This window comes from Lutjanus erythropterus, chromosome 16 (genome assembly GCF_056507025.1).
Source record: "Lutjanus erythropterus isolate fLutEry1 chromosome 16, fLutEry1.hap2, whole genome shotgun sequence".
Lineage (NCBI taxonomy): Eukaryota > Metazoa > Chordata > Actinopteri > Lutjaniformes > Lutjanidae > Lutjanus > Lutjanus erythropterus.
Window position 1 is genome coordinate 33,692,005 of NC_139332.1, and position 15,015 is coordinate 33,707,019.

Genomic DNA, 15,015 nt, shown 5'->3' on the forward strand with positions numbered 1-15,015 from the left:
ATGAAAACTGATGAAAACCAATCTGCTGATGGGAATCATGTGACTTGATCAAAAGCTCCAGAACAGACACTACATGAAATCTTTGGAGTTTGTTTTTCCAGCTTCAACTTTCTACGTCCTCTTTCAAGGTCAAGTTTTTTCTTACTTAACATTTTTTCTCTTTATTTATGTAATATTGCTGATTCTATTTCTCCTCATTTTGAATAGTGTTCCTTCTGGGGGAGAAATATGGGAGGTCCTTGTTATCCGTGACTTTTATTTGATGTAAAGTTGGTGTATCTTTAAGGAGGGCGGGGTTTCCCAGTCATTCTTAACACTCAGTCTGTTCTGTTGGTCTTAGAACAGAATGAAATAAGAATAAATCCTTCAAACAAGATAAATACACAGTATTTTTCACATTTTTTAGTGGGATTTCTTAGAGAAAAAGTCAATTGATCCATGGTATACATTTAGTTTTGATAAAAATCTGTCCTGCCAGTTCCCACCTTTAATCTTTTATTTCTCTCATATGCTTGCTAACTTGCATCTTGTATTTTTGGTATATAAGCAAAAGCAAAATGTGTCAAAACTCCACCCTCAGTTTCTCCTCGCCTCCAAAAAAGCTGAATCAAGAAACAAAAAAGAAAAAAGTTGTTTCTTATTACACGTCAGCCCTGGTTTTACCCTGAAACTTTTTTTTACGACCCGATCTCACAAATCTCCATCAGGATGTTTTGCAGCTTGTGAGACTGTCAATTTAAATAAAGTGATCTTGGCATCCTAATAATTACAGACATCAAATTAATATTTAACATCCGACCACTTAACTGCACTGGAAACTCAGGGCCTTAATAAGTGGTACAATGCTTTCACTTTTCAAAATAAAAGCTCCTGTAGATCTATCTCATATTAGTAACAGATTTTATGCACAAGTTAAAGGATCTAATCTTCTTATTTTCTGATCATATCCAAGACTGACGTCCAGGGTAGTTAGTTATCCACATTAGTGTGAGTAGTGAATCTTTATCAAGTATAATTCAGGACAAATACAAACGACTTCACAGGAACATTATATAATTTATGTATGTGCTTCTGTACAGAAAGTGCAGATGCTTCACATTAAAACGCTAGGATGAAGACAGGTGTAGAGAGGTGGAGAGGAAGGTTTTAGCTCAGATCTTTCCGGGGAAAGATCCCGACTCCAGCTGATCGTTCCATTTCTGAACCTGCAGGAGAGACAAAGAGAAACTCTGAGAATTAGAATTAATACCTGACACAATGTGATCTACACAGACGGATGATAAAATGTGCTCAGGTACAGTTAAGATTCTGGGATAGAGAGACATTTGTGTAGTTGTGGTTGATCACTGCAGTATTTAAATGATGGACAAGCAAGTCTGGTGTCAAGTGGATCTCTATGGGTTCCTGATATGTCTGTGTCTTTAGTGTAACTGACCCAGCTGATGGGGCAGAGGCTCTTGTAGACCCTCTGGTACCAGATGCAGGGAGACGTGTCCTGGTCTTTGGCGGACAGAGCTTTGTTACATCTGTGGAAATCTGCAGAGCGCACGGAAAAACGAGACATCAGAGCAGGAAACAAACAGCTGGCAGTGAGCCCCGACATGGCTGCTAATCAGACTGAGCAAGTAGTCTGCAGCAGCCTGAAGATGAAACACTTTCTAAAATTGAAATATGATCACTATGATAATTACATTTCATGCAATTATTGCAAACATGACTTTGCAGTCTTGTTCATTTGGAATTCAACTGAGCCTCCATGTCTATGACTGTTACATATTAGTGTCCATAAAAGTATGTCAATATTTTTCCAGCTTCTATAATGTGAAGATTTGATGCATTTCTTTGTCATTTATGACAGCAAATGAAGAGTTTTTTTGCACTGCTGTTTTGAACAAAAGCAACAATTTGAGGACGTAACGTTTGGTTCTGGGAAGTTGTGATGAACATTTTCCACAACTTTTTTTTTTCATTTTATAGACTAAACAATTAATTGTGAAAATAAACGTCAGATAAATACAGCGTCAAAATAATCATTAGTTGTAGCCGTAGTAAAGAGTAGTTTAACAAAAACAATTTTTTAAAATTCAAAGCTCCTACTGAGGTTTTTTGAATGAAGCTTCAAATGTCTGTCATCATATTTTATGACACCATCGCCTTTAAAAAATAAAAAAACTAAACAAAATCCTCAAATTATATAAATTTGAGCTGTTTTGTAGTGACTGGGACTCGTTCTACCGCTGTTATTTTATTTCTTACAGTTTCTTCTGAAGCTGTTGGTGATCAATCTGTTTCATTAGTTTGATTGTTTCAAACACTTTTAAATCTCTGTGATGTTTTTCTGTGAAGCATCAGACTGCAGCACCGTGCCCGAGACACATTTCCCCTCAGGACCAATTAAGTTTACTCTACTCGACCCTGAAGTGACTCATCAGATTAAATAAGTAAAGGTCTTGTGTCCACTTAGCGTTTTGGTCTGGCAGAAAAGTGCTGGCAGGGCACTGGGGAGCGCTGGGCACAGTGCAAGTGGGTTTTGTTTCTATGACAACAATATCTTGTGGGTGGAAATATCACTTTTCTTTTTTTTAATTCCCTGCCTCTCTGCTCTCCTGTCTGCTCTGTTTGTGTGACAAAATGTGACATCTTAGTTTATTTTCTTTTTTGTTTTTCTGACTGCTAAATATCTATCTGCAAAGGGTTTAAACAGAACGAACAGCCATGCAAAATACAAAACAAAAAAACTCTCTGCAATCAAATGTTAATTTAGCATCTGATTGTCCATGTTATGAATGAAACTTCAAACTACTCTGTATGTTGCTGCTTTTACTTTGGAAATCAGCAGGGAAGCAGAAGTGATCAATACTGGTGATTTACTTTTAAAAAAAGTGTTTATCCACACGAACAGTACAGCCAATTGTCATGTTTGAAATGAAGCCACTAACAGATCTTAAAAACTGAGCTGTGAAAAAACTGTTCTGACTAAAATAAACAATAACAACTTGGAGGAAGGATGAGACTGAAATATGATTCCAACACCTCCTCAGTTGTTGCTTCTACGCTAACAGACAGGGCCCCGTTTCCCAGAGCCTCCTTTAAGGTTCCCAGAGTTGGGACAACCTTAAGGGAGACCTTAAAATACAACTCACGACACACGTAGTGCTACGAAGGCTCTGGGAAACGGGGCCCGGTGCAGTTAGTCTTCAGCAAATTAAACATCATACTGACCTTTCATATAGCAGGAAATGTGCAATTTATTCACTTTTACTCTTTGAGTTAAAGTTGAAATAATGAAGAGTTACTACAGCAGCAGTTCTTGAACAAATTTGAAATTCTTTTTAGATGTTCAGCAGAGTTTGTGCCTATTATTAAGTTTAAAAGCCTCACCTTATTACTTTTTAAACTGACATATAAAAATATTTAATCAAATACATGCGACCAAGATAAAATATCTGGGTCTGACCATAGTTTCAGCCCTTCTCATTTCTTTAGAAAACAATAAGTCCAGCAGGACAACACTGGCACATTAAAGTCTTTGTGAGATCAGATGATGAAGGAATCAAGATGGAAAAAGAAGCAAGCGAGTGAGAGTGTAAGCTGAAGGTTCGGTTTGACCTTACAGCTGCAGTTAAAGCTCAGCTCTTCCATTCACGTGAAGCCAGACGGTATGATTACGTGAAGGAAAAGGTTAAGACATGCAGTTAGAAGCTTTAGAGCAAAGCAAAGAGACTCGGAGGCAGACATGACCTGCGTCCATCTTTACCTGCTTTGGTTTAAAAGTTCAGTCTGGATTCAGCGGACGAACTGCCCTGTATTGGTCTGACACAAGGAAACACGCAGACATGTTCTACATCAGTGGCATGATAAGGTATAAAGACACCGGGAATCACATCACTCTGTAACAGCCCTGACAGGGTCTAAATATTAAGTGAACTGTGTGAAGCAGGGTGTCTCGTTTACCCAGGTAGTTCTGGAAACAGTTGCGGGTCTGGTTGGTGTTGGGGAAGCGGGCGTCAAACGGAGCCGTCCTGTAGTTCTTGATCTTTTCTTCCATCTGGTCAGACATCTTCGGCTGCTGGAGGCCTGCAGAGGACCAACAGCATGTGAGCAAACTGAACCAGTCAATCTAAACTACACTTAAACAAAGAAAAAAAATTACATGCAATTATTTTGACTGATATTGCAATTGCAGTTTAAGATGAAATGATCATTTTTACATCATAACTCTCATTTTTATCAGGAAACATTAAAATGATTATATAGTTTGGTTTAATGCTCAGATCAGTACTAAACAAAGATGTTTTCTTAGGTCTGTAGACTATGATGTTTAGGCCAGGACATTTCTGCAACACAATAATATTTTACTTTTAACAAATACTGTAATTTCTGCAACATGAAAAATGCAGTGGGCTATATTAAGATTTTGATAAACTTTGGATTCATTGTTCAGCCCTAATGTCAAAACAGAATACTGATATTATAATTTTCAATTATTTTAAATAATATACAATACAAAATATATAAGAAATATATACATATAACTTAAAAAAACATACAACAAAAAACAAAACAAACAAACACAAAAACATATAAACAGAAATAACATGCCTGACCGGGGACTTAAATATGAAAGACCTAGAAAATTGTTCGTGGAAAATAAATAGTTTAAATAGGTAATGATTAGCTAAAGTCCAATCATAAAATAAATGCAGGCTATAAATGAATAAATCTGAAAACACCTTTAGTGCAGTGGATCCCTATTTGAGAACCACTGTACTAGTCACATTTAAAAGACTATGAATCTGCATTACAAAAGAGGTCAATTTTATCCCCAAAACACAATGTGCAGGACAGAGGACAGCAGTGAGCATCAACCGATAAACACGATTATTTTTTCGGTTTAGGCCCGATTTGATACGTGTGTTGAAAGCCGAATTTACCAGATGTCTTTACTGACTAGTAAGAGACCTTCGAATCTTCTATAAGACATATATATTGATCAGTAACACAGAATAAGTTTAAAATCACCGACTTTCCCAGAGGAGTTCGGCAAATCACAGCTGCATCAAGCAGGTTTGGCTAACGTTAGCTCTAAGAGTCAATAAACATTCAGTATCAACGGCTACTCAGCTGCTTGTGAAGAAAAAAAAAATCAAAGCTGGTTCAAATAAACCTTTGATTAAAGATATTTCAAATTATAAAACAGTTCGTTGACGTTGAAATAGGTTAAACTGATGTTAAGCCGGGTCACTGAAGGTCTGCTAATTGTAGGTGGACGGTTTGCTAAAGATAAAAATATAAAATGACAAAAACGACAAATAACTACGCAATTATTAACCGAACATTAATGAAGCAGAAATCACTGTATTCTTCAGAGGAAAAAAATGTTTACCTTTCACAGAAAAATCCCGCTATAATCTCCTCCCTCGGTCTTTAAGCCTGAGAGGATGTTCACTCGCAGAGCATGTCGGGAAAGAGAGAGGACACTTCAGGAGGCGTTTGAAAAGGCAGCACCGCCCCCTGCTGGACACACCGAGGAGGTACAACAACAGCTGAAGAGGATGAGGTATGTAACTAATAAATATATAAGTATATAATACAATGCTTAAATAAATGAATGAATAATTAATGACATGGGATAATTTTATGCTAACTGAAACCATAAATAGAAAAATCCACAAATTAAATGAAACATATTTCTGTAGCCTATTTACACATTTATATATGTATTTGTTTGTATGTTTATTTATTTACTTACTCATTCATTCATTCATTCTGATTTTATTCATGTTCATGCATTAGAATAAAGAAACTAAAAATAAAAAATATTATAAATCACCTCATCTGCTTAGATATTGAGTATTAAAGTTTATTCTTGAGATTGGAAATGGTAAAAGACTTCACAAAAAGGTAATGGACCAAACATGGACATTTTGTGTGCTTAGTATCATTACTTTTTGTGTTATCAAGACAAATAAATTCCAATTTGAAGACTTTTTGAAACTCAGTTTTGCAGTTTAGCTGTATCTAATAATATAATAGTGTCCTTTTTAAATGCAGAATGGTAAATATTTAGTATCTGAGTCGTAGAAAGCCAAATTTCCTGAAGGACTAGTTAAATATTGATGATCTCTGTTAAAGTTTGAATAAGAAACAGTGAAGCTGGATTCCTGCAACAACAAAAGTAGAATAAATAAAAATGTGGACAAACACCAAAATATTTTAGACAGTTAAATATATTTTATTATTTTTATTATCATCATTATAAGAGCTTATACATGTAAATCAACAGTTGCATGCTTTCCTTTCCTTTCCTTTCCTCTCCTCTCCTCTCCTCTCCTCTCCTCTCCTCTCCTCTCCTCTCCTCTCCTCTCACTGTAGGGAGGCCTGTCTCCTCTCACAGATGCTCCTCAGCTGGTTGGAACATCTGGAGGTGAACCAGCTCGCCCTGTAGTCGTCTCCTGGCGTGAGTCGACCACACAGCTCCTTTCTGTCTTCATTATCAGGCTCACGCTGCCAGAACCTGCAGAGATGCAGTGGGGAAAAAAGAGAAAAAAAAGAAAAACAGTCTTTAATCTGTTACCATGGCAACCACGACTACTCCTCCATATGAAAATACATCACCAAATTAAAACATCCTCCTACTGTCTTTCAATCCCCTCCCATTAAGGCAAATGGAAACACAGAATATCCAAAAAGGAGATCGAACATAGTCGAACTCTAAATGTTCAATAATATGATCTATGATAAAAAAAAATCTTACCTGCCTTTTACATTTCACTTTATTAATAACAGTTAGTATTACTGTTTTTCTTGTGGAATTTGTATGATTTTGTTTTTATTTGTGAAAATAATATTATTATAATATTTTGCATATTTCCTAGACATAGATTATTAATTTAAAAAAGAAACAGCATGATGACGATGATGGGTGATGATTATTTATTATTCTGATAATTAAATTATATCCAATAATTATTATACTAAAATAATATCTGCCTTGACAGATTATGTCCGAGCATTTAATCTGAATTCTGAGGCAAAATGATCTAGAAAAGCCAAAGTATATTTTTATATGTGTGAAGCAGTAGAAAAATAAAAGAACACACTAATGCTAGATTTGGTTCAGTCGGAGTTTGGGAATATTAAATCATCCACCTTTGATCACTATATCATCAGGTAATTATTGGTTATTGGTATCAGCTGAGAAGAAAAGTCCACATCATGCTTCTCTAGTTTTCATGCATTTACACACTTATTAACATGAACACAATCACTACTAATGATGATTTTCCAGAAAAGAAAAAAACTTTAATATTTCATTCTGTAGATTTTAAACAAACACTGGACAAAAATCCTATAAAATCGTTTAATACAGCACACTTCTTTTAACAGATTATACACGTTTCTTATTCTGAGATATTTTCCTTGCTACCCTTTATTGTGTATTTTATTGTGTTATTTACTTATTTTTAGATTTAAATCCTCAGGAAAGTTTGTCTGAACCTGAACAGACTCAGTAGATTTAACTTGGTAACCTCTGTTTGAATATTGAGTATATTCTTTCTATAGAATACAAGTATTTCAATCACCTATAGGATCATCTCACTCATCTCAGGTTTCCATACTTGTGTGTCCTCACCGGTGAACCTGCAACATGTGACCAAATTCTCACGCTGCAGGAATAGAGCTCAGTGTTTTGTCACTCATCACCTCAGAAGCTCAGTTTGTCCCTGATCAACCCTCCTCCTCCTCATCATCATCATCATCATCCTCCCTGTCATTACTCACTCTGGCCCCTTCTCCACCAGGGAGCCGTCGCTCCACCTCCAGCCCCTGTCGCCGCCGCTCCTCAGGCCGAGCCAGTACGAGTCTCCCTGGCTCAGACTCTGGGCCTCTTTCCACAGAAACACCTGAGAAAACATGTCAGGAAAGTTTCAATGCCTCCCTCTCTTCTCCAGAAATCATTTGACCTGTGATCTTAGGACATAATTTAAGGACACACCGTGTGCTTGAACGGACGCTGTGCACTGGAACTGTTACACGTACAGTAAAACAGTGAAAGACAAAACCTCAGATGACCTCAAGCAGTGACCGCTCCTGCAGACGTCTCAATATATATCTTAAATCTATTCTTAACCTCTCTCTGATGGTGTGTGTGTGTGTGTGTGTGTGTGTTTGTGCACTTTGAAATGTGTGATCTTACAGCTGATATTTCAGGGAAAGCATCTCAAATGTTTACAACTGGACAGATGCAGAATATATCATTAATGAAGTTCCATATTTGACACATAAATGCTGAGAAAAGAAGGCAGAGATTTCGGTTTCCACTGATGTTCTGTGCATCATAATGTAATTTAAACAGTTATAATAACCCGATGTTCAAAATATATAAAGAAAATGAATCGGAATGTCATTAATTAGCACATAACAGTAGAAAATGACAGGATCGAAGTGAGTCTGGGTTCACCTGCTCCTCCTCTGTCCTGACGATGGCCACAGCGCCCCCCAGTGCCATGCAGCGGTACTGGCTGCTGATCCAGTCGGCCCTGTCCTGACTGAACAGGAAACATTTCTCCCCCTGAGGCGTCCACCCGGCTGGACATGGACTGCACACTCTCTCTGTGTGGACAAAAAAAAACAGAAGATGGATGAAATCACTTAACCTCAGTGTTTTAATCTGCTTCAATCTCCAAATGACCTTTTCACAAGCTGTGAAAACTTCCTTATCCAACTATTTCATGACCTTTTATGCATGAATTACACAATGATAAAGTACTTTATTGTAAAAACTATCGTAATACATCAAAATAATCATTTTTGTTTTGCACAAGTTACTTAATAAGTGTGTTTAACTAAAATAAACTACTGTGCATTATGCATAATTAGAATAATCATGCAAAAAGGTGTTTAATGTACACATACAAGTTCAAATTCAATTGTATTTAAAGGAGCAGGGAGTAAAATTTAATGGCATCTAGTCGTGACATTGTAGATTACAACCAAATGAATACCGCTTGCCTCACCCTCCCCTTCCAAACATGTAGGACACAGGTGTCAAACTCAACTTCAGGCCAGTTCTCATTGTAAATCTAAGACTATATAAATGTATCTACTTATTAAAATATTGCATATTTGCCTCTGCATTTGATTCTTCTTATAGTTTTTAATAATAACATAAAACCTTTATTATATAAAGTAAATACATGGTCCAATGCTATGAATGCTTGATGTCCACTGTGGTGGGAAAAGCAGAAAAAAACTCCTGTTATTTGAATAAAAAAAAAATGCACAGCTGAGGCAGTCACACTTGTTTGTGGTTTGTGTACTTGTGCAAATCACTATGCAAATCAGAGCTGCTCGGTCAAACGGTTTTTGCAAATAATTCCTCGTGTTTAGTCTGCAAATGCATGCAGGGTTATACAGAATGACAGAACGTCAAATCAAATACCTAGGATTTTCAGTCTCCTGTGGTCATCCTTGTACTTTTATGGATTTCTTTCTTTCTTTCTTTCGTTCTGTCTCACCCCAAAAGTCATTTCTCATCTTATCACTTTGCTTTTTGTGTGTCATTTCACACCATTCAGTCTGTGCAGGCTCATATTGTGCAGAGACGGCATGTAATATTTACACCCAAATGTAACAGAGAAAAAAAATATCAGGTGATGTACTATAAAGAGCAAGAAATGTCACATATGGATGAGGTTGGGCTGGATGGTTCAAACAAAGACAGAACTTTGACCCAGGAGGCCACAGTTTGTGTCACGGGTGAAACCAATTATAGTCAACTTGACTTATTTTAACTTGAGAAGATCAGTACCCTAAGTGATCAGCTGTAACTGTAGTTCGAAGGACCACATAAGACCACCTCAGACTTACTGTCATTTAGTTTAAGATGTTTTTTAGCCATCTAATATTTCACGTCCTGGAGACAGGGGGGACCTTGTTGTGCTATTACTGTTATGACCAGGTTCTAATGGGAGGTCCCTACCTGTCATCTGTGTAGCAGTAGTAGGAGATATTGTATTTTTGGAAATATGGAACCTAACTAAAGCAAATATAAGGTGAATAACATGGGACCTAAAGTCTCAACCCCCAAAACATCCCTTTGAAGAAATGAGGACTGGACAAAATATCTTTACTTTCCAAAAATATCCCCATTTCCAAGGTCTAAAGCTCGGGTCCAAAGGGCAGATATTTCATGCCATGGTTGGTGGGGACAATGAACATCTCCCAAACATCTGTCCTTCTGTGTTGTCCTCCTGTTCTTCTGTTGCCTGTTGTCGCAAAGTTTTAGAAGCTCACTCTCCTGGCACACAGCACGAGGAGAAATCAAGAGATGCTGTGCTGCTGCCAGAGGAGCACTGACTAAGATTACAGCATACATGGGATTAAATGACAAAATAGTAGATTTGAGTATATTTGTCACTGTTCCTCTCACTCTCTTGTATATGCTGGCAGTAAAAAAGACTATGGATGGGCCATGGACCAAACCACTACGAAGCATAAAGAAGGAGGTGTTTGCAATCTTTCAAAACTTAAACAACTAAAACACTTGTTTTATAGGACAATTCAGTAATCTCTGGATATTGGTTGGAACATGTCCCTACTGTCCCTATCCAATTCTACGCCCCTGCTGGGTTCTGCTCAAACCTGACCCTGGGAACACAGAGCGCTTACCGCCAGTGGTGGTGTTGCTGATCCTGCAGTACTGGTTGAGAGCTGGATACTGGGAGAACAGGAGCTGATATGATTGGTTGAGCTTCTCCAGTCTGTCCATCAGGTCTCTCACTTTGGTTTTCTGCAGGGTCGACTGTGACCGGAACAACAAGGTGATCTGAACCACTGTGATATCAAACACACACACAGAGACACACCAGAAAGACGGAAAATTACATACACAATGTCCCATCACCCGTTTCCATGGATACAGGATAATAAAGGATGTGTCGGGAGAAAACAAAGCAGACTGACAGAGGTAAAAAAAAAAAAAACTGAAAAGATGAGGCCATTCAGTGGAAACATAAAGAGTTAATCCTCTCTGTAAACCCTCAAATGAAGACAGTCTGTCTAAAATAAGACGTGAAAAGACTGATGTCTCCATTCCTGATAAAGTGACAGCTGCTGGCAGGACAGCAAAGAATATTCTGGATTTTTTAGGCCACAATGGAGACGTTATCAGTTCATGGCTACTATAAAATCTCATCACCTCATTTTCAAGATTCTTTTTTGTCACAAACCACATGAAAAACCAAAAGTAACAAGGATGTGATCCTACTAAGCCTAATATCTTCCTCCTCTGTGCCATAGAGCTCCACTGTTGTCCAAAAACCTATAAAATGAGTCAGCCAGACATGTTTGAGCCACCAGAGGATGGAGACAGGATGGTATTTTTTTCCCTTCCGTGTCAGGTTGTTGGAAGTGAAGTGAGCTGAAGTGAACTGCTGGGCTGATTTGGACTGAGAGAGTCACTGAAGCTACGTTCATAACTGACCGTTAGGGAGGGTGAGAGGAGGAGGAGGTGTTGGGGAACCATGGCTCCGGCACGTCACTGAGCCACATTTCAAGTCCGACTAAAAGATCCTGAACACAGAAAACACTAAAAAACAGCTCAAAGGTCCAACCCCACAACTCAGTACGACATAGTTCTCAGTGTTTTAACATGTTTTCAGCAGCTATCTAAACTTCATCAGCTATGTAAACTGCCCCTCTGCCCCAAATGTGGATTACTTCACCGCTAAAAATAGTCCCCTGAAAATGCATCATGTTCTCCTTTTTGAGTTACTAAAACTACAAGCTACTGTGATCAACTGTTTTAAGAAATTACTGAGCCTTTAAAAGAATTAAACTACATTTTTAGGAATGCTGAAGTGTTGTAAGCCGGATGATGGTTGCTATAGTAACATATGCATTTTAAAGTATGGCTCATTCAGTTTAACTGTCATGAAACGGACCATCGTCTATTATAGCTGTCTCAAAAATGGACATAAAATAACCAGTTTCCATTGACGGGTCGGTCTTAAAAGTCAAAGCATCATGAAATACTCACAGCAGAAACTCAGGAGCAGAGTGATGATGATGAGCAGGAAGCAGAGCAGAGAGAAGTAGTGAGCCACCTGTCTGTAGTGACTGAACCAACCTGAGAAACAAAACACAAAGACTAAAGAAAAACAACTCTTCAGCTTTACATGGACTGTTATTCCAGCAGCCCGCTGGAGATATAAAGGACTCATTCTGTAATGAAAACACAATGATTCTTATTTCAGGTGATTACACACTAATGAAAGCACACTCATGAATATTATATGCTATTCTGCCAATAGATCAGTCTCACACACCAGGCCTTTAAGTAACTCAGGACACTCCCACACATATAAATCTCCTGTGACCCACCTGTGGACCCTGTCCCAGTCTTTGGGAATGACTGGTATATAGTGTTCCTACTTTTATATTTCCTTTATTTAAATTTTTGGTATTTCCTCTGGCTTATATTTTTCTGTTTCATTTTTTATATTTTTTATTGATGCTTCTTTATATTTTCAACTTCAAACCAGGGGTGTCCAAACTTAGTTGCCTGGAAGGCCTAAAGTGAAACTTGTTGGTGGGCCATGAGCCAAAAAACATGTATTGTTAGGAAGCTAAATGGTACTATGATACAAGCTGCCTTAATTGACTGACTCCTGCACAAAGTTTAGTTTAAAGAAAGTTTTAAAAAGTCTGAACAGTAATTTATATATTTTTTAAAAAAAGTATTACGGTTTTGCTAGAAACATCTGGCGGGCTAACTTTGGTCCACAGGCCCCACTTTGGGCAGCCCTGCTTTAAACTGTTCGCTGCATCCTCAAAGCAGAAAGAGAGCAGCTCATTAATATCATCATCAGTCATTGTAATAATGAGTTAAACTCAACAATATTCTTCTAAAACCCACTTGACTCAGTCCACACGGATAACTGATTTTAAAGTGAATTGGTGAAACATCAAATTAGGCAAGCACTCCAAAAATCCACTTAATGCACTTGATCTCTGTGTAAAGGGGAAAAGCTTTTCATTTGCTGTGAGGCTAATACTTTTACAAAGAAAAAACAGCTCAGGTGTATATTAAAATTCTTAACGTTTTTAAGTTTAAATGCATATATGTGGCTGTAGCATTAAACATTTTGCAAAAAGGAAAAAGAAAATACTTTTGTCTGTGGAGGTTTCCAGTTTTTCTTCCTTCAGCAGAGCCGATCCATTCTTCGCTGCATTGTTCCCTCCCATGGTTTCATCAGGTTCAACAGTCCTGAAGGTTTTGTTTCAGTTAAAGCTGCATTAACGCATCACGTCTCTGTGTTAGCTCTTTCTCATATGTTGTTTTAACACCTCAGGCACAAAAGAGGAGCTCAGTGTCGTCCTGGTTAGTGTTTAATGTGGAATAATCTCACAGTCACTCCTCTCCTGTCATATGCAAAGCAGAACTCAGTGTGATAACCAAACAAGCTGAAGAGCTGTGCAGCTGATGTAAACTTTTAGCCACCGTGAGAGTCTCCATCATCATCCATCCTTCATTTCTAGAACATTTTATTGACAGATATACTGTATGAATTCATTGCATTACAGAGAGATTCACGCCTCTGCACACCTGGCACTCACACCTGAGCTGGTCTTTATTTGCTATTTTAATCATGGCCGGATCAGGGACAGTAATAGCTGCTGGGTCCCCAGCATGGGACGGATGACCGCTTCCCGGAATTCGTAATCCGGCGCATACTATATTTGACATGCGGCTTGCTTCGCTACTTTTGTCCAGGATGATAAAAGTGTCCGTAGCTTTGGCATGATCTGCTGTTTTTATAATTTTTGATAACATTTCTGGTATTTATACTGTGTATCTGTGCACAAAGTCGTCACAGGCAACGTTTCTGCATTTTGCATGATGTGTAATACGGCATTTCATGGTGAGTTCGGTATTAATGTATGAGATAACACAGTTGATTATCCTCTTTAGTCTTACATATTCAAACAGTTTGAGGCGGCGAATCCTCTCAGCCTACTCTTTGTTTAACACCGTCCTGCCAAGAATAACATCAGCATCATTTCAGGAACTGTCCCCGGATGACATGTTTACGTTCATGTGACAAAGCCCTCTACTGGCCATAGCAAATATAACGAGAGGAAGGAAGGAGGAACTCAGGTGACATGAGGGCTTTTCACACTGCATATTCTTAGTCCAGGGTTATCTTTAGCCAAGGAGGGTTAACCCTGGGATAACTTTGCCCCCTTTTCACACACACACACACACACACACACACACACACACACACACACACACACACACACACACGCACACACACACACACACACACACATACATTGTTAGCACAGGGTTAAGCTGAGCCCAGGGCTATATGAGTCACACTGCACTCCTACCAGCTCTGGGTCTGTTGCTGATGAGAACATTTTAAAACATAAAACATTTTCTGTGACTGTTCCTTTAATCTTCTAGCAGCGTTTCACACTGGCACTTTTTAGCCCTGGGTTTAGCTCATTTTCAGGGGATAACCCTGCAAACTCAGGGCTAACCCTGCTCCAGAACAGCCCAAAGCAAAAGTTGGAGTTAGTCCACTTTGGGATTGTGTCGGTGTGAAAGCTTTCTTAGCATCAGCTAAGAAACAGCTATCTTAGCCTAAAGAGCTACATACAGTGTGAACAGTCTGTGTAGGGAATGTGAGGGGGCATAGGTCAACAAAATACTCAACGTTAACACTTCTTTAAAGCGTGACCACTATCGTTCCCTGTCCTTAAAATTCCCCTCCAGGCACATTTTAAAGCATTAGCATTTTGTTTAACATGGTTTCCCCAAATAAAAAGTGAAACAAACAAACAAAAACACTGAAACCATATCTAATCTTTCTCCCTCATTGGGAAATCCTGGATCTGGTCTGCGACCAGCCCACCACCACTGAGCTTGTTCGCGGTAGACCAATGAAAGAGCAGTGCACATCAAGATAGTTAGCATTAGCATTAGAGGAAGCGTCAGAGAGA

The 15,015-nt window shown here is 38.3% G+C and overlaps 2 protein-coding genes across 2 annotated transcripts; both read right to left on the bottom strand.

The window, feature by feature from the left end:
• Window positions 1-1,036: 1,036 nt before the first annotated feature.
• On the bottom strand, window positions 1,037-5,466 carry LOC146313461 (cytochrome c oxidase subunit 6B1-like). Its single transcript, XM_084738699.1, has 4 exons — window positions 5,387-5,466; window positions 3,955-4,077; window positions 1,436-1,536; window positions 1,037-1,205 (listed from the first exon to the last, which is right to left on the bottom strand). Exons 2-4 carry the CDS (start codon window positions 4,058-4,060, stop codon window positions 1,152-1,154), a joined length of 261 nt encoding a protein of 86 aa, XP_084594825.1. The 5' UTR covers window positions 4,061-4,077; window positions 5,387-5,466; the 3' UTR covers window positions 1,037-1,151.
• An 857-nt stretch (window positions 5,467-6,323) lies between these two features.
• Window positions 6,324-13,392, bottom strand: LOC146313462 (C-type lectin domain family 4 member C-like). The gene is made up of 6 exons (XM_084739349.1): window positions 13,176-13,392; window positions 12,044-12,133; window positions 10,675-10,839; window positions 8,465-8,616; window positions 7,786-7,907; window positions 6,324-6,517 (listed from the first exon to the last, which is right to left on the bottom strand). Exons 1-6 carry the CDS (start codon window positions 13,249-13,251, stop codon window positions 6,367-6,369), a joined length of 756 nt encoding a protein of 251 aa, XP_084595475.1. The 5' UTR covers window positions 13,252-13,392; the 3' UTR covers window positions 6,324-6,366.
• Window positions 13,393-15,015: the final 1,623 nt, after the last annotated feature.